The sequence below is a fragment of the Anser anser genome (genome assembly GCF_964211835.1).
Source record: "Anser anser genome assembly, chromosome: 18".
Taxonomy (NCBI): Eukaryota; Metazoa; Chordata; class Aves; order Anseriformes; family Anatidae; genus Anser; species Anser anser.
In genome coordinates this window covers 1,269,847-1,293,824 of record NC_139739.1, presented here as the reverse complement: position 1 = coordinate 1,293,824, position 23,978 = coordinate 1,269,847, and the positions used below count along the sequence as shown (strand labels likewise).

Sequence of the window (23,978 nt, the reverse complement as noted above, 5' to 3'; positions counted from 1 at the left end):
TAACCTGTCCCTCCCAACCCACAACATCCCCGTGCCCCCCAGAGCTCAAAGAGATGCGAGCTGCGAGGCTCTACAGAGCAGTGGAGATGTCGATCTCTGATATCCCTGAAAGCTCAGAGCAAAGTTTTATATTGTGTCTAAAACCGATCACGCAAGAGCTTTTTCTCTTTGGATTTGTTTGATAAGCAGTCTTTCACGCTGAACTAGAGACAATGCACTTTTTAGCTGCAGTATGGCAAGTTAAAGACATGGGGCTGTGTTGTGACAGATCCGGCTTTGACAGAGTCAAGGCAAGCACGCATTTCCTCCAGCTGAAGCCTTGGCCCACTGAGCTGTATTTAACACTTCGACTTGCTCTTATCTAAAAGACAAATTTGCAGCGTGTTTTACTCTAGTTGTGTGGTTTCTTTGGGTGAAGGGTTTAAGCAGTGCTGTTGTTAAGCATGCGTTTTTGGCTCTGTAGTACTGAAAAGTCCACCTCATCTCTTTTATCTAGAACTGTCCCTGGATATGTTTTTTTTTCTTTTTTAATGGATTTGTCAAAATAGCATCATTTAGCCTTTTCTCTTCTCCTTTCTTCTCATCTTCCCTACTCCTGCCTTCCAGCTTTAGAATCATTGTTTTCCTGCATCATTTTGCAAATTTTACAATACTATACTTCAGAGAAGCTATATTGCATTCATTCTAAATTATGTATATTTATCTTTTCATATGGTTAAACGAACAGTGCTGTAAACCGTAAATGAAACATTTCCAACTGTGTTGGTAATCTTTGTTTTTCTTTTTCCAAAAGCCTTTCTCGAAACAAGCTGTAGATCATGTACAAACACATTTATCCAAGAAACAAGTGCCAGCCAGCCTTTTTCAGGTGAGGTTAAGACAGTCTGTTGAAGTTTTCTTCGCTTATTTGACAGTAAGTGACTTTGTGCATAATACTTAAGAAGACAATAAAATGGTACTGGTAAATATTCTGTGTAACAGTGATACCAGTACGTTTCTCTATGTTGAATAAAAATTATAAATTACTCTTCTTTGTATCTAAAACATTTGTAAGCACAGTTATGAAAGCTTACTATACCTTGGTGTATGAACAGAATAGTTTTCAAATTTCTGTAATTTTAAGCCATTAAATGTTTTAGAGTAAGTCACTTTACATCAGGAAGATACACTTCTTGTTAGCATAAACCAAACTGTATAGTGGAGAATTTGCCTTAATGTTACAGTAATGTAAAATCTTTGAAAACATTTTTCCTGTTTCTTTGATTTAAAGATATATTTATTCATAGTTGATTAAAGTGAGGAATTAAGCATTCGTACTAACTTGCGTGTTTTGGTCTTTCCACAATACAAAATCCTATCAAAAGTTACCTTTTAAAACAGGAGTTTCTCTACCATTAAAATTTTGGTGCTTTAAAAAAAATATTTCTAAAATTCTGAATTGTTAAGAGAGTATAAGATTTGCATATCCTCTTTTGTGTACAAGAAGAAATGCTATCCTGGCTTATTTGCAAAATTATTCATGTTTTATGATTTTATTTACTTTAGAAAATGAAGAAATGAGAAGTGATTTTTTTTTTAAAATTGTTGCAGCTCTAATACAGATTGGTACAAAACAGGAAATTCAGATTTCTCCTAACTTTTATAGTTAGTTGCATTAAACCAGTTTGTTTGTGCAGATAATGAACCTCATCAATCATGGGATGCATATAAGCTTCAATTTCTTTGATGTAGATCCTAAGTATTCTTATATATTGCAAAAATGTGCAGATTGCCCCTGCCTGATTTTTCTTTCTGCTCAGTGAACTGTTTTTAATGTTGCAATTAGGTGAACTGACAAATTGATAACTACATTGCTGGAGTTATCTCTCACTGCTAATTGGGTTGGGATTTGAGATCACTGCATGCCATCACGCATCAGGAGAAAGTATTTCTCCTTAGAAAAAGTCACTTGTGAACTGGAGGTGCTGACTTCTTTCTAAGGTCTGAGAGGAGAGAAGCACCAGGAAGATGAAGCGTGGCAGCAGCTCTGGCAAGTACAGGCTGCACAGGAGTGACCAGGTGTTCCGTTCAAATACCGAAAAGAAGAGCTGTACTGTGACTGCTTTGTAGAAATTGTTGTCCGTAGATAGGTGCTGTACAAAGGGTTCATACAGCTCCCCACAAGGGAAATGTTTAAGGTTTTCTAGCTCATGAAAATATTTTGTGTTTGACTTCGGAGCACCTGCTCAGACTTGGAAAGCTAAATGAAGCTTAAATGCTTCACTTAGCCTTATTCAAGGCAAACACAGTAAATGCTGTAGTTACAAAGGGCTGATGTACAGCGTGGAAGAATTCTTAATAGCGTATGGAATTAGAGTCACTGCAGATTTTGCAAGCTAGACATTGGCTTGTGAACTTCAGAGGTTCTCAAAACTTGGCATGTGAATTGTGTGTATTGGGTAGGGTTGCATAATCAGTTTGTTGTCTACTTAAATATTAAATGTGTTTCTTAATCCTTTTTAGCCATATATAGAAGAAATTTGTGATAGCCTCCGAGGAAAAATATTTCAAAAATTCATGGAAAGGTATGAACGTGACCTATTACGTGAACTTTCTACCTGCTGTAGCAGGCAGTCAGGTCCCTTGAGTATTGCTGTAAAATAAGGCTAAAAACGTTTAGTAACCTTCATGTACTGGTTACTTAGTGTATTATCAGTAGGCTTTGCAGATGACTAGCTTTGTTGTATATCAAGATTAATGTCAGGATGTATAAGTGGCAAAATTTTATTCGTAGATAATTCTGTTGCTCTGTGCAGCAGCAATAATGGATTGCAGTCTGAGCTTAAAGTTTTAAAAGCACAGAACTATGTTGTTGTGGGACGATCTCAGGAGTAGCCATCTCTTGTGTGTGACCGAAAGACCCAGTATTTCTGTTTGGTGCTGGAGCACCTTGCAGTTAGGCAGAAAACATCTGGAAAGGAAAAGAGGCATAGACCTTGGTCAGCCGAACAGCCCTCTAACGCTGGTGGAACTGAGTGTGTGCGCAGGGTCTGCAGAGTTCAGCTCTCATCCAGCTGCAGCCAGACACACTGTGTAAAATGATGTGGTGGTCTTCTGCAGTCAAATGGATGTAACTGTAAAAATGTCTCCATGGAACTGTTATTTCTTACTTCGAAAATAAAGACTGAATTATTTATGTAGGAACAGGAAACTATTTTTGGTGACACCTTGTGGGATTTTTTCCCCCCATTTTAAGATAAATATGGGTTTAAAACATTCCTCAGAGTATATAAAGGTTCATTAACATAAATGGAGCTGCCTCTGTTTTCTTATAATTAACTTTGTCTTTATATAATTTAAATGTTTGTTAGGTCCAATTCCTATAATTATCTGTCTCTTTATGTAATTTGATTGTTTGTAAGTCCCAAAGTTAGTTTATTTGTTTTTAAAAAATTAAAAACATGCTGAAGGAGAGATGTATAACATACTGAGCATTTCCAATTACAGCAATGATCTTACCTGATAGCTTTCTCTTATAAGGCTGTGAAGTATTAAATCCGTACTGCCTCTTTTTGGTGGGGTAAGATTGCAGTCCTTAAAAAGGAAGGCTGTCATTTGGTAAAGATCACAACATATGTAATCGCAAATTTTATTTTCAATATCAGAGTACTGACTTTTTCTAACTTTTAAACCTTTTTTTTTCCTACAGTGACAAGTTTACTAGATTCTGTCAATGGAAAAATGTGGAGCTAAATATTCATGTAAGTACTTACACATATATTTATCTTGTCAAAGGCAGATATAAGAAAGAAAACGATCAGTTTTGAATACTGCTTCTTCAAAGGCCTTATGAAGAAGTACAGTGAATGTTACTGATCTGCTGTTCTATTCTTAGATGTGTAGTCCTCACAGTTCCTTTCTGGACAACCCCCCTGCCTGTCTTGGTTAATAGCTTTATGATTTTTATAATAGCTGGAAGAAGCTGAACTGCTTGAATTGCTTCTTCACAGCACCACGCCACCAGTCTCCTGTTACCCGCAGCTCCAGCATTGTCCCCAGCATGCCTTACCTCAGCCTCTGCGTTTGTCCCTATACACTGCTCTTGTACAACTGTGTAGGAATAGCCATCCTCTTCTGCAGGCTTCATTATAAGGCTGTCAGTCTTAAGCAAGAGCAGTCTCATTTGCCTTACTGTTTGTTGTACTCCACACAGTATTGCTTGCAAGTATGTTGAAATAAAAACAATGGAGCTCCTTTTACCAAAACAATAAATGCAATATAAATATCTTTAGTTAAGCCTCTTACTGAAAAACTGGTCTGTTTTTTTTTCTTTTTTTTCCTCCCCTGCTTACAGCTGACCATGAATGATTTTAGTGTACATAGAATAATTGGAAGAGGGGGATTTGGTGAAGTGTATGGTTGCAGAAAAGCAGACACTGGAAAAATGTGAGTACATACACACTTTATTTTAAAGATAGCTGTAAACTCTGAACTATGTAAGGAAATCCTTCCGGTCATTTCTTACAAAATCACTGCAAAGCAGTGTCGAATTACTGTATATTTCCTCCTAATTAAATTTTATCCCAAGAGGTTCAGATTTCTGGATCATCTTTAAGCTTTGTTTGATATTTGATCCTGTTATGTGCCATGCAGCAGGGCTTCGGTCTGGTGGAGTTCTTAAGCATGTCCTTCATTTAAATGGTCTTGTCAAAATTAATGGAGACTGCACATGTGTTTAAAATTAAGTATGTGCTTAAATGATTTCCTGGATCAGAGCCTAACAGTGCTGAATGATATTTTTGTGGAAACCGTGGTGACTGTGTGAGGTGTTATCTCTCATCTGCTGAAGGTTGCTGTTCTCGCAGCAGATCCTATCACCTCGTTGGTGCTAACATAGTGTTAGAGGATGACATAGGAATATGACCTCAGTGTTGATCAGTCTGTAGGGTCATGTCTGGGCAGGGACTGAATATGGTACTTTAGATCTGTGTAATTGCATAAGTTTCTGCCCTGATGAGCGCATGTTTCACTGGCAAAAGCAGTGATGCTTGATTACATTTGGAAGAACATAGTTCCAGTGTTGGATTTTGTTTAATAGAGCTCTTGGTGGGAACTGCAAGATCAACTCTGTTTTTCTTTTTCTGGTCTTACCATTCATACACTTTTCCATATCAACAGATTTCAATTTCTAGACATTATTGTCCTATTAAATCCTGTTCTGAACATCTGGGCATTGATTTAACAAATTGTTCTTGATGTGTTTTTTTTTTTTCTTTCATCTTGCTCTTCTCCTAACAATTTTAGTCCAGGGACCATCCTTATATGTTTCTATTCTACATAAGCATGGTATGTTTGAAGCACCAAATCTCTGCAGTTACAGCTGGCTTCACTGGCAATTGTATGTGCTTAGCATCCTTGGTAATAATAAAATTCTCAGCTATTAACCAGTGGAGGACATCTTAATGTTGCTGCCACGCTCAGTATTTTTGCAGTGACCTCTCAAGTATTTATATTAATACTACTACTAACAATACTGTCTTTATTCTTGCTTTGGTACTTTTTTTTTTTGGTCCATGTACAATTCATTAATTTGTCTATGTACAAAAATAAACATCTTACTCAGCTTGAGCCACACTGAGTAGGCATCCACCCTGAAGAGGTAGTTCTCAGGTTCCCAGCCATTTTCATGCCAAGTTTTGCTATAGCAGGAGGTGGATAAACCTTGGGACTAGCAGGGGAAGCAAAGGACAGTTTTTCTCAGGTATAAATAGAGTGAAGGAAAGTGAAATGTGGGAAAGCCAACCTTTTTCAAATCTGAAGTGAAACCTTAGATTAGGTTTCTGGGTAGAGGTTTGGTTTAGTTCTTTCTTAATCCAAACCTGTTTACCCATCCCTAATCCAGATCCCGTCCACTCTAGATGGCTGCCTCTGCTGCACTTACTGCCTGCAAGGAGCTTGGGAAGCCACCCCTCCAAGGTAAATGCCATCGGTGTTTCACTAACCCACAAAGATACACCTGAGGCTTCTTTCACATCACCTCCTTCAAGGACATGTAGATAGGGGCCAGAGATACAATTCAGAAAGCAGTCCAAAGGGAGAGGGACAGCAGTGCTTTGTGAGCATGTAACCTGATAGAAGAATGAGATACTTGATTTCCATCAGCCAGAAACGGCCCCAGTCATTCCCTTGGAGCAGTGACGTCAAAGCTAAGTAAAGGGTAGCGTGTGAAATGTTATTTATAGTCCTCGTCTACTGACTTCTCAGCAAGAGCACGTGCTGTGAATAAATTCCCTGTTTTAGAAACTCCAGATTCCAGTACGCTCACTCTCACCCTTCCCCACTCACAACACATGCATGGCAAGTACTGATGTGGCTTTTTTGGGAGCGCTGGTGGCGAAGTGCAGAGCGAAGGTGATACAAGGCCCTGGTTCTGAGCGGAGCTGTCGCAGCGTAGGCAGTCGGTAGCACTGATGCAGTGCTGCAACGTGGTATTCTCCTGAGCTTATTTTAAAATGAATGGCCCTGCCCTAAAAATCCGTGGCTGCCCATGTCTAGAACTGTTCCGTGGAGGAACATACCTGTCCTTCTCTGCTGTTGGCTGATAGGAGGTTCACCTAACGTTTTGAAAAAATACCCACAGACTGTATTGCATCCTACTCTTGTTTGACAGTTGTTAAGGTAACATTGGTTTTTGAGCAAAATCGCCTTTCTTTTGTAATAGATTGTAGGAGAAGATTAAAAAGCTTGCTTTCTTATATCTAACATTTTTGGGAGTAGAAAACATACTTTAAAAACATAAACATATAAAAAAAACTCAGTGTATACTCAAGATATTGCTTTCCTGGTAAAGTTTAAATTGTAAGAATTAAATAGAACTGTGATAAGGTCTCTGTTACTTAATTCATGCTGCAAATCCTTGCTTGTAGGTATTGAAAAATGGGTATTTCATATGTAATTCCTATATCACTGTGGTTGTTTGGACACAGAACTATTTGTCAGAGCACATTTGTCTGTGAGGAGGCTTCTGTTGAAAATGTTTTAATTCTGTGAGATTTTGGAGCTTTTTTTGTTTAGCCATGTAACGATGTGTTTTTAGTACCATGCTGAAGTGTTTAAAGAGCCTGCTTGCAGGATACTTAAAATAAGCATTGCATAATTGCTAGTGAATAATACTGAGTATAGGAGGAATTTTTTTTTTGGTGCTTTTTCTGAATGGTTAATATTTTCAGGTATGCAATGAAATGTTTAGATAAGAAGAGAATCAAGATGAAGCAAGGAGAAACATTAGCCTTAAATGAAAGAATTATGCTGTCTCTTGTCAGTACAGGAGTAAGTACTCATTATTCTTATTTTTTTGCATATGATATTAAAACTGTTATGTATAAAACATATTTCATCAATTCAGCTTTGTGACATGCAAAAGTTAACCTCCCCCCGGAAACCTTCCCAGTGATTCTAGCAATGTGTCTGAAGTAAGGATGAAAGAGCAAGCTTGTGTTCCTCGTTGGGTGCTTGTAGAAATGAGCATCTCAGGTGAAGAAGGCTTGAGGAGGTTCCCATTTCTCTCTCTATCACTTAGTTTTCTGAATGTATTAACATTCCTTTTGCAAGTATTTATATATGAAACTTTTCCAAAACATTATTCTGTCTGTAAATAAAATTTCCTTTTCTGCTGTAGTTAGATAATACTTTTGTAGAACATGAGATGCTATTTCACAAAAAAAAAACTTCGGTTACAAGTTCTTCCTCCTTTTCCTGTGTCTCTGATGTTATCTTACCCAGTTTGCCCGTTTTGTTTTTATCTACTTCAGCCAAGTAGCTATCAAGATGTAAAAAGTAAGTCTGCCCATCTAGCATACGAGTCTATTTAAAATTGTGTTACTAGTGTGCATAAAAAGCAGCCCCGCTGGCTGTAGTTTCAGCAGACTGCGCCTCGCTGCCCGCAGAAGAGGAGTTCAGCAGTGTGCTCACACAGCTTCGGAGCAGGCTTTGAAGTGCCAGAGCCTTCTGAGTACACCGGCCTCATTAAACAAAACTTGAAATCAGCTCGTATCACCATGGTTACCTGTGAAGTTGGTAAAAAGGTTAATTTTCCTCATAACTATTGTGGTGTACGAATTCAGCGTTCGGTTTGCAGCTTAATGTAAACACATCCCCTTTTCCCAGCCTAGTTGAAGCACGAGAAGGAATTGCGTGTGATTTTGTTCTAGGCTTGTTGGACAACAGGTGTGCAATCGGCATAGTGTCTGCAGTGCCCGAGGATTACTGCTTCGCTTTACGAGACAGCAGAGAGAAAACATTCTGCTTTACTCACAGAGCCACGATCGGTATCTTGTGGAGATTATATAAATCCTGATCTGGGTTCTGCATTATCCAAAGGATTAGTAAATGCTGATTCCTTTTTTTTTTTGAAATCTCACTTGTGATGTACTTAGTTTGATGTTGTCCTTTATGTCCACCTTTAAGTGCATGCCCGGCATCCTTGGGGTCCTGTGAAGTTGGGGGAACCCATGGGTCTCGTGGGGCCTGCAGGTGCCTTCCCCAGCAGGAGCCTGGGCCTGCGCCCCCATTGCTGGCGGCTGCAGAGGGAGCGCTGGTCTGGTGGCCCTGGTCTTCTGCAGACCTGGCTTTGAAAAATGGAGGCTTGTTTTTCTGGGTTTGCGTATCAATACAGAATTCTAGTTGCTAAACAGTGCCCTATTATTGTCAAGTAAAAGCGCTGTGAATCTGACACCGCTGGGTGCTTCTCAGCCTGCGGTAGGCACCTGAGGCCCTTTGTGGTGCAGACTGACAGGAGAGCTCCTGGCACTTTTGTCCCTAGAAGGTTAGCTTCTGAACTTTTCTTGCCACTCCTCAGATAATTTTCCTCTGCTGTTAGAAACGCTCTGGTACAGCACATCCTAAAACAGAAATTAGGGAAGGTACACATCAAGGTGTCATCGTGAGGTTAGCTTTATCCTCACTGCAAAGCTCCGAAGGAAGGACGAGGTGGTTCTTCACGTGTCCCACATTAGAACCTCCTCCCCTGCCTCGGCCTTGCTCTGGAGAAGTGCAGTCGTGCACTGACATTAAAAGGCATTTCCTTCCACACAGAATGGCATTTACATTTTGTATGAAAATGGAGGTAGAAGGACTGGAGAGTATTTATTTGTTCTTTTATCTCTGAAATTAAGCGTTGGAACAATTTCGTAAGAGCTGAGCTGGGTTTATCAGTATGACTTTTTAGTCCGGTTAACTTTTGTCACCAGGGATAAATTGCAGCTTGTACAGAGGTGTTGGCAGCCCTGAGAGCCAGTGGGGTGGAAGGAATTCTGTGGTGGAGACTAGAGAAGAAATTTAGGCAAATTAATAATAATCATCTTACTTCAATTTGTGACTCTGTTGCTCCAGCACCGAATGTAAATTTCCATGTCTAACGATTCACAAAGAAAATGGTTTGTGAGGCTGATAATGGTGGAGCTCATTTGCTGATAGGAGAGCACCTAGCAAGGCATTTAGCAACAGAAAAGCAAGACAAGCAGCTTGTTGTTCTGGTAAGCATCAGCAGCTCGTTAGTGACTTCTTTTACATTCTCAGAAAGAGAGCTTGAAAAGAGACTTTATACAAAATGCCATCAATTCAGATTAGATACACCTGCCCTTGCCAGAAATGCTCTAGCATTTTGGATTTGCAGAATTAAATAGTTATGAAAACGGTAGAAGAAGATGATTCATTCCTCTCCCAAGCGCAAGCCGTCGGGTTCGCGTGGCGCCCGCCTTCCCCAGTGGCAGGAGTTAGCGCTGCCCAGAGCAGCCGGGGAACTGGGAAGTTCATTTTAGCACAATTAGTCACGTAACTGGGAATCCAGATGTCTTTGCAAAATACATAATAGCAGCTGTGCAGATTACACATACGTCTGTGTAATCATTTTTGTTAACCCACCTAAGATTTTGGCGTTCACAACTACTTCTTGAACAGGGAGCTCCCAAACCCGAGTACGTCGTGGCCGTGTTGTGACAGTAGCTGCTCACAGAGATGGTTCAAACCATGCGGCCAGAATCACGACGGACACCTCTGTGGGGCGCAGGAGCTGTCTAGCAGCACAAAACGGGGGCTCTGCCTTGCTTGGATTCTCCATGGGTGTATTTGCTTTGTCATCGACCCGTGGTGTAACGCAGATGAACTGCTCGGGCTTCTCGTTCCTATTCTGCAAGACACCGGCCCTGTCTTCCTCTCCCATATTGACTTTCAGTCTGGAGGCGTGAAAAGCACGTTGAAGTTCTTAGAAGACAGCGTAATAAGGAAAATATTTTACTTCCTGTTTTAAGAAAAAAAATCGTTTCTGTAATACCCAGTATTTGCCTAAAATTCAAAAACAGGAACATAGGAATCGATGAGACCACCACTGCTGATGGACTGTAGGAGAACCACCTGCCAGAGGTGCTGTTTGTGGAAGCAGGGGGTTGTTCACAAAATCCTTGGCCGGAGGGCACAAGGTGGTGGTGCGGGCAGCCCAGGGCACGACCAGCAGCCTTGCAGGGCTGGGGCTCCATGCTGCTGTGGGCCAGTTAAGCTTTTTCAGCTCTTTTGGGGGTCATTTGACAAAAAGAAGGCTGGATTCAAGATAACGTTAAAGCGATGATAAAGATAAGTTATGTGCAGCAAAAGTGGACAGGCTGAGTAATAGAACAGCTGAGATTGAGAGTCTTTTTTCTTCCCCCCTGTGAGGGGAGGTACCTTATTTTTGTATGTACCGAGATTTGTGGGAGTCTTAATTATGCTCGAAATGTGGAATCTGCCCCCCAAAATGTGCAGTCTGCCCCCCCCAAAAGACCTGCCCCCTGTCGGAAAGGCAGGTCTTCTCCCCGCACCAGAGGCACCGACCTGCACATCTCTGAGAGAGAGCAGCCACCACGGCGCGGAGCCGCTGCTGCTGACCGCGCCGCTCTGCGCTACGGGCGGGCTGCGCCTGCCTGCTGCAGGGGTCAGAACCAAAGGTTTGCTTCTGAAGCTGGTGCGCTAAGGTCTTTCAAAGATCACATACCTACAATTTAAGATATATGCTCAAATTTTTTTTTTTGCCTTCCCTGTGATTTATTACCAGAAATTTGTCGTCTGCGGTTTTTGGACTTAATCCAGAATTGTTTAGATATAAAGAACTGTTTCCACACTGTTTTTAATCTACACAATGTTGTCATACTGTTATTTATATTTTTTCACAACAGAAGCTTGAGTGCTGCTCTGAAATATTATTTTATTGGGAAATATCCTTTATTGCTTTATGTTTCATTTTTTAAAAATACAGCTTTTTATTTTTATGCTGGGAAATACTCTTTTGCAGTGGCTTTTCTGTCAGAAAAATATGGCACTACTGCAATATTTTCTCTGTTAAACAGTGAGAGGGTAGTGATTAAATTAGGAAAGCTTACAGAAAAATGAATTATGCGTCGCATTTACGCTTACAGATTTCTTTTTTAAAAAAATGGATTCCATAAAAATCTAGGCATATCGTCTTCAGGGATAGGAACATCCTTTTAGTTATATATTTATTTACTTGTTTTATGTTGTTTAGATTATAATACTAAATCCTTTCGGATGATTCGATTGCTCTGAGGGTTTAGGAAGCCCGCTTAGGGATGTGTCTGAATTATCCAGTTAATTCAGAAAGCTAACAATAATTCTGCTAAAGCTTTTGCTCCAAAGTTAAGTCATAATGCTGCTAGTCTACAGCTGTGAGCAATACAACGTTTATAACAAGAAGTAATATCTTTTATTAGGTGCCATGTTGTCTTGCCTATAGTGTGCTTGTTTCTGGGACCATTTAGCAGCCAGGCATTTTCCATGCACTTTCCTACAGGGCTTCCCAAACGCGTGCTCACGCTCAGCAGCGTTGTACTTGGGACGAGGATTCGCACAGTCAGCAATAAATCGCAACGGAACAAAGTTTGGTTTGAACGTTACCGCGGGGCCAGCCCACAAGATCTGGGAATCTCTGGGGATTAAAGACGAGCGTGCAAAGCTTTCTATTTAAATATACTGGATGTTGCCTTACGAAAGGATGAACTGAGGTGAACCGTCCCGGGGCTGGTGGGGATCCTGCCGCGCGGCTCCGTTATCAGCGGCCCAAGGCCACCGCGCTGTGCTGCTTCTTGGCTGGAAGGAAGCGGGTTCCTGTTCGAGACTCCCAGAGCTTTCACTATCAGTACTGCAATAATTAACACATTGTTTCAGTTATGTTAGGTCAAATTTGTGCTTCCTGCGTGGCATTCTGGCTCGTCAGCAGTTAAGCTCGTCTTCCTGTCAGCTTCTGTGGTTTGGGGTCAGACCTTCAAATATCGGTTTTATGGTACAGTTTGCCAGGGCAGCACAGCTGTTCTTGAAGTTTTTGTTATAGAATGTCGGACCAGCCCTGGCTTCTTAGGGCTTCAGAGAAAGGATCAACAAGGTAACAGCCATCGCTGTTAATTAGCCGCTTGCATCAAATACAGACCTAATGAAGAGAGGAGTGTCTGTCAGCTTCCTGCAATGGTTTCTTGCAGTGTGCCTTCATTATAGGTGTACAGCTTGCCGAGCAGATGATTTGCAGTAGAGATGTTTATCCAGCTGTATTTTTTATGGCTGCTTGTATTAAACATCTGTATGAATGTGGGCTAAAAATCATCAAGAAGTGGAAGTGTAATCCATGCCATCCCTCCCTGTGCCTGGCTGATCTTCAGGGACGTTCTTAAATCTGCACCCCCACATACTCGCTTTCTGTGCATAGTGCAAGCCTTGTTGTTCTTGCTTCCCTCGCATTACATACGAAGCAGAGCTGCGATTTCCTTCCTCACGTGTTTACGTTCCTTTTAATCATCTGCTGCAAACTCTGCTGGAGAGCTGAAGGGCAGCAGACGGTGGGAGGAGGCTGACCGTCACGTTTGTGCAGCTCTCGGGGAAGTTCAGCAGAGTGGGCAGAGTGTTACCGGCGTAGCTGCGTTGCACGTATAGGCAAGGACAAAGTTCTCTTTCCGTGGGGATTTTGTGCGCGATGCAACTCAGATTCTCCATCAGCGTTCCAATGGTTGCGCGTTCTCCATGCAGGCATGGGAAACAGTATCCTTTACACTTCATGGTCTGAAGCTTGTTAGCTTTAATGTATATTTCATTGAGTATCTAGCACAAACTGTGGTAAATGCCTCCAGAATACCCCTAGCTTCTGTAGTTGGAAACCTTCAGAAGATGATGATGCTACCTGCAGTTTGTAAGTCTTCACCTCCTCATAGCCCTTTTACTTTCGTATTGAAATAAGGTAGCAAAATCTTAAGATCTCTGTACTGTAAGTGAAACATCACAGTGCCTAGATGAGTAAACAAATGGCTGTAGAAAATTATTATGAATATTAGCAAGTATCATAGCAAAAATATCACGTTTACTTTTAGCTTCTCTAAGTAGTAATTTGCTTATTACCTGATAAAAACTCTTTGCTCCTTTTCTTCTAGGACTGTCCCTTTATAGTGTGTATGACCTATGCCTTCCACACCCCTGACAAACTCTGTTTCATTCTGGACCTGATGAATGGTAAGCAAGGTTAATGAAGGCGATGACAGTATTGCAGAAATATTGGCAGGAGGACTAGCTGAGGTCATGAGGAGAATGAGGGGAAAATAAACTGAGGTGCACAGCATCAGCCTGCGAGCTGGAGGCATAAACTGACCTAAACCAGGGCATGTGTAGAGCAGACTGAAAAATCTGTTACTTTATAGCATTAACAGATTTAAACAAAGATATCAGAGAAACTAGTAGGTGGGAAGCTTGAGGAAGTGATGGTCATGTGGAGAAATGTATGAGGAGATCAGGGACACAGCCTTCAGAATAAAAATAAAAGGACTGTTATAAGGAGCTCTGCAAAGAAGATAGATGGGAGAAGCATTCATCTCGAAGGAAAAAGATACCTAAAAACTTTAGCATAACTGTTATGAGGAAACCCAGGGAGAGTAATTGGCAGTGTTGAAAGAGAGGAGTTACTGTGGGACTTACACTCGAACTGTGGCTGTGGTTCTGTGGTCAACACCTGAAGGTGGAGCACCTCGGCACCTACCGTGTTGCAAGGATGGAAATTTAACTAAGAAATAGAGCTCAGATCCTGCAAGTAACAGACTGGCTCTGGTGTTTTGCAAGTGAGGATTCTCACTAAAATCTAAAGAGTAGGTCAAATTCCAGCTGATTGTTTTAAATCAGCTTGATCGGAAACAGTTTTCTGGGAATATTCTCTGTTTGATGTGTTGATGGTGTGGATTAGCTCACAGAGTGACGTTGCATTGTGCCTGTTCTTTGATTAGGAAAGCGTGAAAACATCCCAGCGTGAATGTTTGCATATGCTAATTTATTCAGTTCTCCAGAAACCTGTATGTGTGACTGCATTTTACTTGCTGTGGAAATCCCTTGCCTTAAGACTCAGTTGCTAGATTAGTCACTGACTGCAAATATGTATGAAGTAAATGCACTTCTAAAATGGAGCTTCAGATTAATCCAGTTTATTTATTAAATTTCTTGGGTATTTTGTCACCGTGTGTAGGTCTGGTCTCTGTGTTCCATGGGGTATTAGAACCTACAAATGCTAAGCTGCTCCCCCCATATGCTGTCTGCCAGTGAAACAAGGTTTTACAGTTCTTCTAATTGCATATCAATTCTTCTAATTTTAGGAGGAGATTTGCACTACCACCTCTCCCAGCACGGAGTATTTTCTGAAAAAGAAATGAGGTTTTATGCTACTGAAATCATCCTGGGTTTAGAACACATGCACAATCGCTTTGTTGTATACAGAGACCTAAAGGTAATCGTTAACATAGGGTCTGCATCCACACAGGTTGTAGCTGGATAGCAGCAAACAGCCCAGACTGCTGAGAAGTGAAGTATCTTATCTGAAATCTGTTCCTGGGAAGAATATGAATTATTTGCTTACCTTTCACTAAATTTTATAATAATTCCTTAACAAAGTTTTAATCCATGCTGTCATCCAGTTTAACAGGCCTGGGAGATGCTTCCTTGTGCCACAGTAAATCCCATGCACTGTTATTCATCTCATTTACCATCTTAATGATGCCATTAATTTAGAGGTATACTCAGTTTGTAAAACCCCAGAAAAGGGAGCGTGTGATGGGAGAATATTAGGGAGACAGTGGCTGGGGAGCATTTCACTGGCAAATGGGAAGTTGAAGACTTCTGGGACAGGTGCACGTGGGACAGGTGTCAAGGCAAGTGGGGAAAAAGTTTGCACAGAAAGAACAGAATTGTAAATTGTCAGTAAAGGATTTGAGAGCTGCACACAGACCTTTCTGTCAAGAAACAAAAGCAGTGTAGACTTGAAGCCAAAATGGTTTTATTCTTTCACATGCCTTCTGTTTCAAGCCTTGTCTGATTTTTTTCTCTTCTGTTATTCTTCAGTATTTTGTAATATCCCTATGAAGCTGATGGTAGTACTCTGTTAGAATGTAGATTTTATCCAGAAAGTGTCTGTTGTGTTCACTTCATAAGTTCTGTGTTTGTTTTTTTTAGAAGCAATAACCAGCATGTATTGATGTCTGAAAAATATCAAGCAGTAACCTTTCTGTGTTTATGCATTTCTAGCCTGCAAATATCTTGTTGGATGAACATGGGCATGTAAGGATATCAGATCTTGGGTTGGCCTGTGATTTTTCCAAAAAGAAGCCACATGCTAGCGTGTAAGTAGTATGTATGGGGGCTTTGCTGCACATATAATCATTGCTAAATAAATCCTTTATGTGTCTTCATTATTTAACTTTGCCTAAAGGAAAAAAATAACATTTGTGTGGCACAGGCTTGCTCTATAAGGCGGCTATGCTGGATACTCTGATAGGGTTTTTCAGACTCCTCTTTCTGTTTTCCTGCACAGTTGTAGCAGCTGATGTGTAGGCATGGCTGGAAGATGACACATTATTTCGAGATGATTCATTGTTCAGAGAAGATAAGAACCTGACTGAGTTAAAGCACCAGATTGTTTTAATTGTCCTAAATGGATAATTAAATATTCTGAAACCGACTAAAAAACAAGATTTGTTTTGCCATTCTCTTTCTGGATTTTTGTTAGATCTGAAGGCAAATTGTGTTCCTTTCTGCCTCTTGGCATCAGATTGTAACTGGGAACTGAATTTCTTGTGTTGTGTGTGGATTATCTGGCATGTCTTATTCTTAGGTCCTCATTTGCCCCAGTTTAGTCTCAGGAGTTATGCAAAAAGGAAAGCTTCATCCTGTCATATCTTAAAAGATTTGCATCTCACTGTAGCTGCTTCAGTTTGCCTTATCATTTCTGTTTTCTGTTGTTTTGTTTCAAGATACATCCTCAAGAGATTGATATAAACAGAAAACATGCATAAGTATGTATGGCCAAAGCAAAAGCAAAGTAAAATCACGTTTTACAATATTTTTTTAAATGAGACTATCTTAATGAAAAAATGCATCTTTTTTTTTTTTTTTTATAATGGTAGATTTATTTGTAATCAAAATTTTCCCTTCTACTTCTCAGAGGTACCCACGGGTACATGGCTCCAGAGGTGCTCCAGAAGGGAACAGCATATGACAGCAGTGCAGACTGGTTCTCGTTAGGCTGCATGCTTTTCAAACTTCTGAGAGGGTGAGTGAAGTTTCATGTCACATCTGCTTTTCTCTTTCTTTTTTTATTTTATTGCGTGGGCCCCATCACTGTCTGTCCCCTGAAATACTGATATGCAATATAGTATATTTTATCTAAAACAATATTTTACCGTCCTCCCTGCACATTAGATCACATCTGCACATGAGATTAAAGTAGGCTTTTTTTGCTTCCAAAGCCAACATAATTCAAGCCCTGCTTCCTTTAGTATGTACAGGTTTGGGGCAGTGAGGAAGGTAGATGATCTGATTTGACTTCTACTGATAGCAATTTACTGATCTGTTGACAGTAACTAAGCATTTTAGATGAATATGTGATTCATTGCTTAAAAGTACTTAGCAGCCCTGTTGAATTAGGGACTTCATCACAGGCTTAAGACCTTCTTTTAAGGTGAAAATCCTTGCTGCATTGTTCCCTTTCTAGCATGATACTCAAATCTTTCCTTTTTTAGTTTTTGGATACATTGTATTGCGTGGATACTTTCAGTTTCAGAATTTGGCCATGTTGGTATATAAAAGTTAAGATAATTACAGCTTTGTCAACTGTTACCTTCTCAGTAACTTTGTGTGTGTATGTAGAATTTAAGACTAAGGGATTTATCTGAACACTCAGTGAGCAGTGATTGGCAGGTATGTGTTGAAAATAGCATCCTCAGTGTCAATGGCAAAGCAGAGATAATCTTTAAAGATTTTCCAAGTGCTTCTTTATAAAGATTGTTCATTACTTAAATTTTACTGTGTCCCTGCACATAATTAATTATAAGCTCTTGACCTCTATACATCCCAGACACTGTATAAAGGAAAACAAGTTTGTGACTTCTGAATGGAAGTAGAGGGCCTTATCAGTTAATGTTAATTGTTCACAAAATAGGTTAAATGTAGGTGTGCAAATAAATAAAGCAACGGTATCTAAGTTGGAAAATAAAGCATTTATAAGTCTAGATGGCATCACACAGCTATGAGCAATATCCATCTCTGTAATCACTCACTGAAGAATTTTGTAGGCAGCAAGACACCAAACAGTTTGGGTTTGCTGGGAGGAAAAAGGAGAGCATGTCTTGCAGAGGACCACTGTGGACTCCTCAGCTTTTCTTCTGAGCCTTTCTTTTGGAAAGGGTGTAGGCACAGGGGGCTAGGGCATCTGGCTGACCCTGGCGTGATTCTTCCTTCACGTAATTGAAGTTGCTTGATGAGAGAAATAGCACCTAGAGATAAGTGATCCAGTTTACCATGAACACTTGGGCTTGCAGGGTGGGGATAGCTCAGTCTTTGTGGGCTGCGATTCTTCCTGACAGGGATGTGCGGGGTGCTGTCAGTGCTTGGCTGGAAGCCAGAGCATTATTCACTGAGAACTATCCTCCTTAATCTGTTCTGAAGCCAATTAAGCAACTTGTATCCCCAAACGAGGATTGGGCACATGGTGCCATTTCTTGGTGTTTAATAAGTTAAATCTGGCAGAAAATCCTGCCCATAAGTCTGCAGTGAATCATTTGTTTCCCTGATCTGCTCAGAACCTCGTTGTCAAAGTATATGAGGCTATCCGGCCTCATATTAAGCCATTTTCTCTTGCCTTGTTACCTGTCGTGGTTAAAAACAAAACTGAAGGTCTGCTCAGTCCATCAGATCCATTCCTTAGTAATGATTTTGAAGATAAATGGGAAGTAACTCCTGAGTAGCCGGTCCTCAGTTGAAACGAGCTAGAACACACTGCCAGGTGGCAGCACAGAATGATTTATAATAGCTAACAAGTGTATTGATAGGTAAATAATATTTCAGTTTTGAAAAACAGCATTTGCATGAGGTTTTGAAGACAACTAGGAAATAAGGAATATATCCTAGATCCAATAAAAATATCTCAGACTGAAAAGTTTCTGCTTTCTTTCACACCACTGTTTAAGTACTGCATGGTTAAATCTATAATATTTTAAGGTCTTCTGTAGCTAAAAGGAAACATTCAAACTCTCAAAAATGGAATAATAAAAGAGGAAAAGTATAAAGCTGATAATTTACCATACATCATCAAATATCTTCCCAGTCAATAATGTAGTGGTGTTCATGAATATCTTCTGTTTCATCCACTTTGAGATCTTACTTCATTTTTCCTGTATAGATCAGCTGTAAGACTGTAGGTTGTACAGATCGATGTGCTTAAATATCTGTATTAAAATAGCTGTTGAGGGTTCTTTGGTTAGATGGAGCTGTTCTGTGTTTTAGGAGACACAGATATAATTGGTGAGGGGTTTGAAACACCATCTTTAAAACTACTTGTTTTATTGTTCTGCAGGACAGGATTGATGAGGTGGAAGAATGGGACTAAAAGGATGCTACACTCTTTCCTGGGGTTGCCACAGCTGAAATAACCTGATATGTTATGGCTTTACATTTATTAGTGCATTTTCTTATTTCTACAGTCACAGTCCTTTCAGACAGCACAAAACCAAAGATAAGCATGAGATCGACCGGATGACGCTCACCGTGGTAAGGATCATGGTGACAGTTGCAGTTACATTCCTCTTGTTTACTAAACTCCCATTTCCTCTAAAAAGTGGAACTATATAGCCTGCTTTCTGAGAAAGCTGTGTTTACACATGGAAGAGTTGTTTACAAACACTATCAGAGAATGCTGCTCTCCTGTGTGGAGAAGGCAGATCACAGTACTTCTGTAATGAAACCTCTCTTTATGTACATCTTTTTTCATAGAATGTGGAGTTACCAGATTCGTTTTCTCCTGAACTAAAATCCCTTTTGGAAGGGCTCCTGCAACGGGATGTTAGCAAGAGGCTTGGATGCCAAGGAAGAAGGTAGGTGTTATCTTCTTGGACCACTGCCTTTAAAAATCACTTCTCTGTAAGTGAATGAATTAGTTTCGAGTAAAAGTCAGCTTCCTGTTGTGAGGATTTTATTTTTTTTAAGAAAACATTAAAAAGTGCAGTTGCATGGAATTACATTTCAGCTTCCTTTGGTTTGTACAAATTTTTGGACAATTCTTGTCATTAAAGACACTTTTTTCTCCACCCAAGTTCTCTGCAATCATGCTCATATCAGATGGTGTTTGTATATATTTGATTGCGGATGTTCATATTTTTGTCCCTTTATTGTTTTTTGTTTTTGCCTTATTGGGATGAAGTTGTAATACTTCATTCGGTCATATTAATAGCTAAAATTCATTGCTTGTATTGCAGCTGTCACCACAGCTAGCAATATATAAGCATATAACATAAAGGAAAAAAAAATACAACAAAACAAGCATGGAAAGCCACGAATACGTCCTTTTCGTTTTGGGTTGCCTTTTTCCAGATATAAATGTTTAATTTAACGAGTCTAAGGAAAAAACTATTTTCTTTCTTTTTTTTTTTTTTTAACTGATCACAAAATACTATTTGCTTCTGCCGTGCTTATCTTGTTTATAGACTGGTTAACGAAAGACTGGTTATAGACTAGTTAACTAAAATTGTTGTTATCACCTATTTAAAAACCCAGTGCATTTCTTCTATGAGACTGGGAAAGAAAACTATGAGAAGAGTAAAGACCTGTTGAGAAATCATTGGCAATGTGTGCTACCTGTAATTAGTAGTGCCTATTGAGGCTGGCTGTAGTTCCAGTGAAGTGCTCTAATCGTTTTTGTATCATGGAGCCCTCCATGATAATGGCCTGTCTGAAATTGCTTTGCATCCTTGGGCCTATCAAGAGCAGTTGTTTACTTTGCCGTAAACGAGGTATAATATCAAATGGAGTAGAGTAAGCTTGTTATTTAGAAGTAACGTATGGGATCTGACAATGGAAGAGAACTGTTTGTTGTTAGAAATGATGGAATACCATAGAAAAATGACGGTGATTGTTTGCCAGAGTTAGAGCTTTTTCCAATGTTTCCACATTAAAGTCTTCTCTTTTGTAGTTTACTTAGGAATACTTTTTTTTTTTTTTGAAAGAGAAAGCATTTTACTGATGTTTTCAAGTGATACAAATGCTTGACCTTTGAAAGCTTTAGATTTCTCAAAGATATTTGATTTGAAGGCCCTTTCGTTTTGTTGACTTCAGTTACCTTCATTTTGCAGTGCACAAGAAGTAAAAGAACATGCTTTCTTCAAAGGGATTGATTGGCAGCAAGTGTATTTACAAAAGGTAAAGGACTAAGAGAGTAACCATAATTTACTTGGTAAAGCAGTAAAAAGAAAGTATGCCTGAACAGGTGATGGATAGAAAACTTGTGTATTCCTGTCACCAGAACAGATACTCACTTGCGCGAAAGCACGGAGAATGGTTGATGAAAACTGTTGGGAATTCATTGCCAGAAGTCTTCCTGATCAGTAGTACTGAATTATTATGTTACTGGGGTTAAATGAAAATGTAGTTTCTTCTGCTTGGCTGTCTCAAAAATGCATTATTGTTGTTTTTTTGTTTGTTTGTTTTGTTCTTTTTTCTGCAGAGTTTTTGCAAAAGCTTTTCCTAAATTAGTGGAGAATTTCTTTATGCTGAAGTTTAATTTTAAATGACGTTCTGTTGCACAGTCCTGTGTACTTTGTGCAAAGAATTAAAAGGCCTTGTATATCTACAGAATGTATTGAAATAATGTCCATTAATTTGTCAGTAATTATGCTGCTTTGAATTTCCAGTATCCTCCACCATTGATCCCTCCCCGGGGAGAAGTAAATGCAGCGGACGCTTTTGATATTGGGTCATTTGATGAAGAGGACACTAAAGGCATTAAGGTATACAACTTTAAACAATATGTAAAGAAAGGCACTTTGACTCTTGTACTCATCTCTTCCTGTGTGGCATGCCATTCCTTTGCTTCAGGGGCTACTGAATGTGCAAGGAACTGTTTTCAGGTTTGTAAACTTAATCCATGCCCTTATGAAGTGGTAGTTTGGGCTGGTTGGCTGTTTTTCGTTGTTGGTGGTTATGTTTTTTACTTGTCAAGTCTTTATTTTTTAGTTTGACTGAAGTCTACTTTCGTATCCAAATGTTTATATGATAAAAACAAATATTTCAAATGGCCAGACAAATTCTGGGAAATCCTCCGTTTTCAGGAATACTTAATAGTTTGCAGTTTTAAAAATTGTATCTAGTTCCTGGTATGGGGAGCGAAAAAAAAATGCTGTTCCTAGAACATTGTTTGACTTAAATGTACGTTCAGTAGAAATCCTAAATAATTCTGTAACTTCTTACATTCTTAGGGTGATGCTTTTGGGAATCGCAGTAACATTTTTATTGTTGGTGAAGTTCTTTGTTGGATTAGTTACATGTACATCTTGGGTATCAGTAGCAAATGAGAATAGCACATGAAGACAGAATGTATAACGCACCTCTCAGGCAATGAATTAAGGAGAAAAAATATCCTCTTAACCTGTGTTACTATTTAACATTATCTTCCTGTTGCATATTCCAACTGCAAAACACATTAGGAATGTGAATCCTCTTGATGTTCTGAAGGAGGTCTTTTTTTTTCCTTTGTTCTTTTTTAATGCTGGAGAACATGCAGTTGATAATTTGAGAGTTGTCTCGGATTTTTAGAAGTTATTTCTGGAAATGACTTCTCATTCTGTAAATGCAGTATTTTTGAATACGTTCTTGTACAGTTAGCAGTTGAAACCTTGTACCCACAGTGCTGTATATTACCAGAGGAATGTCCAGTCATCTGAAAACCTATTTTGGAGAAAAATACTAGTGAAAGCTTGGATAAATTGTGCTAAAACATGTTTTAATAGTGCTTCCTTATGTTCAGACAGTATGGTGGAAAATTCTGGAAATAACAAACTGTATGTTAATGTAGCATCTTTGTAAGTTAGAAAAGTAATGAGAGTAACTACCAGGTCCTGATACTATTGAAAAATCTAAGGAAAACCATACAAAGGAAAAAATAAAAACTGGCATTAAAGCTGCTGGCCCATTCCCGACCCATGTGGTACATCCCCTCTCCTGCACCTTCCCCGGGGGCTTTGGGACACCAGTTGCTTCTCTTAGGTCTGTCCCATTTGCTGCTTTTATCATTCGTTTCCTCAACAGATCAAACTTTATTCTTGTTATTACAGAAGTGAGTCAGGAGAGAAACTAATTGCTGTAAGCTTGATAAGCAAAAAAACATGTGAGCTACTCACTGTGCCTAAAAAAGGAACTTGCCTGTCAGCGTCACCTGCTGTGATTACAGAAGTTGGCATAGAAAGGATTTTACGTGTTTAAAGAGAAATGCAGAGATCCCAAGATGTTCTTTATCCCAGAAAATTTCACATGTTCGGTGTCAGTGTTGGACTAACAGGTTACCAGCTCCCTGAAGTTCTGAAATGCTCTAACCCCAGAATTTGTAAAGTCAATTCCAGAAGAACACCTTGCAAGAAGCCGGGTGGTCTTTGTACTCCTTTAGGGTGATCGATCTGATGTTCTCCTCAAGGCTTGTACCTGTCAGTTGTACACCCAGATCACTTTGTGTAACCTTTGCTCGGGCTGCCCGTAAGATAAATCTGTCCTTAGCCACAAGTGGATGGGGACACGGTGCACGGCTGCCGGCCGTGCAGGTTCACGGGGACACCACCACCCTTGGGAGGGGGCTCGGTAACCCCATCCCTCCGACTCAGCTGCCGCCGGGCGTTCCTCAGTGCGACAGCGTCGGGTGCTGGGTGCTGGGCTCCCCTCGCTACTGCTGCAGGTTATATTTACCCCATGGTGCGTCCCGTGACACCCCGAGGGACGCGTGCCCTGGAGGCGGCAGGCTGGGGGGACAGCGGTGGATGGATGTCGCTGCGGCCTGGGGGCTGGCTCTTCCCTTGGCACAGCGCCGTGAACAAAAGTCCAGTTCTCTGCTGATCGGCAGAAGCTGAAGCAAGTGAGGAGGAGAGTTTTGACCCATCCCCACATGAAAATCTTCAATAATTGTGTATTGAGAACATGGATCGCTTTTTGTGCCGCATCTGAGTGCCTTGTGGCTAAACCCAGAGTACTGCGGTACCAAGCAGTGCCCCTTCTGAAGACCTTGAACTTCGGTCCCTTCAGTGCAGTTCAGTGCAAGTACTGCATATAGCTAAGGGTGAAGGGAGAAGGAAGCCAAATAAAAGGAAAATAATGAGGTCTGCAGCATTCATTACTGAATTTTAGAGGTTTATTATTAGGAATGTACAATTAAGTTCTGAAAGCATGGAAGGCATCATTGTTTAAAAGGTACTGTTTAATTTAGAGGCCCAATACTGCATAATCTATTTATACTTAATTTGTCATACTGGAGGTTTTGTGCAGACAAACTTTTTAATACTATTAGGCATTTTGTTAACATTGATTATGCAACAAAGTTAAGAATCCGCTACTTGCATTTTAAATAATTACCAAATGTAAAAACTAGAGAACATAATGGGACAAGGTTAAGTAAGGCTTTTAGAGCTTTC

At 40.0% G+C, this 23,978-nt stretch overlaps 1 protein-coding gene across 1 annotated transcript in view; it reads left to right on the top strand.

The window, feature by feature from the left end:
• Positions 1–23,978, top strand: part of GRK3 (G protein-coupled receptor kinase 3) — a 70,065-nt gene that overhangs the window by 36,235 nt on the left and 9,852 nt on the right. Inside the window, exons 5-17 of the mRNA XM_083803756.1 lie at positions 794–868; positions 2,503–2,564; positions 3,689–3,740; positions 4,334–4,425; positions 7,209–7,308; positions 13,437–13,515; positions 14,640–14,770; positions 15,565–15,659; positions 16,481–16,588; positions 19,017–19,083; positions 19,306–19,406; positions 20,661–20,727; positions 21,219–21,314. Of these exons, the coding sequence (XP_083659882.1) occupies positions 794–868; positions 2,503–2,564; positions 3,689–3,740; positions 4,334–4,425; positions 7,209–7,308; positions 13,437–13,515; positions 14,640–14,770; positions 15,565–15,659; positions 16,481–16,588; positions 19,017–19,083; positions 19,306–19,406; positions 20,661–20,727; positions 21,219–21,314 (1,125 nt within the window). The remainder of the gene's footprint in view (positions 1–793; positions 869–2,502; positions 2,565–3,688; positions 3,741–4,333; positions 4,426–7,208; positions 7,309–13,436; positions 13,516–14,639; positions 14,771–15,564; positions 15,660–16,480; positions 16,589–19,016; positions 19,084–19,305; positions 19,407–20,660; positions 20,728–21,218; positions 21,315–23,978) is intronic.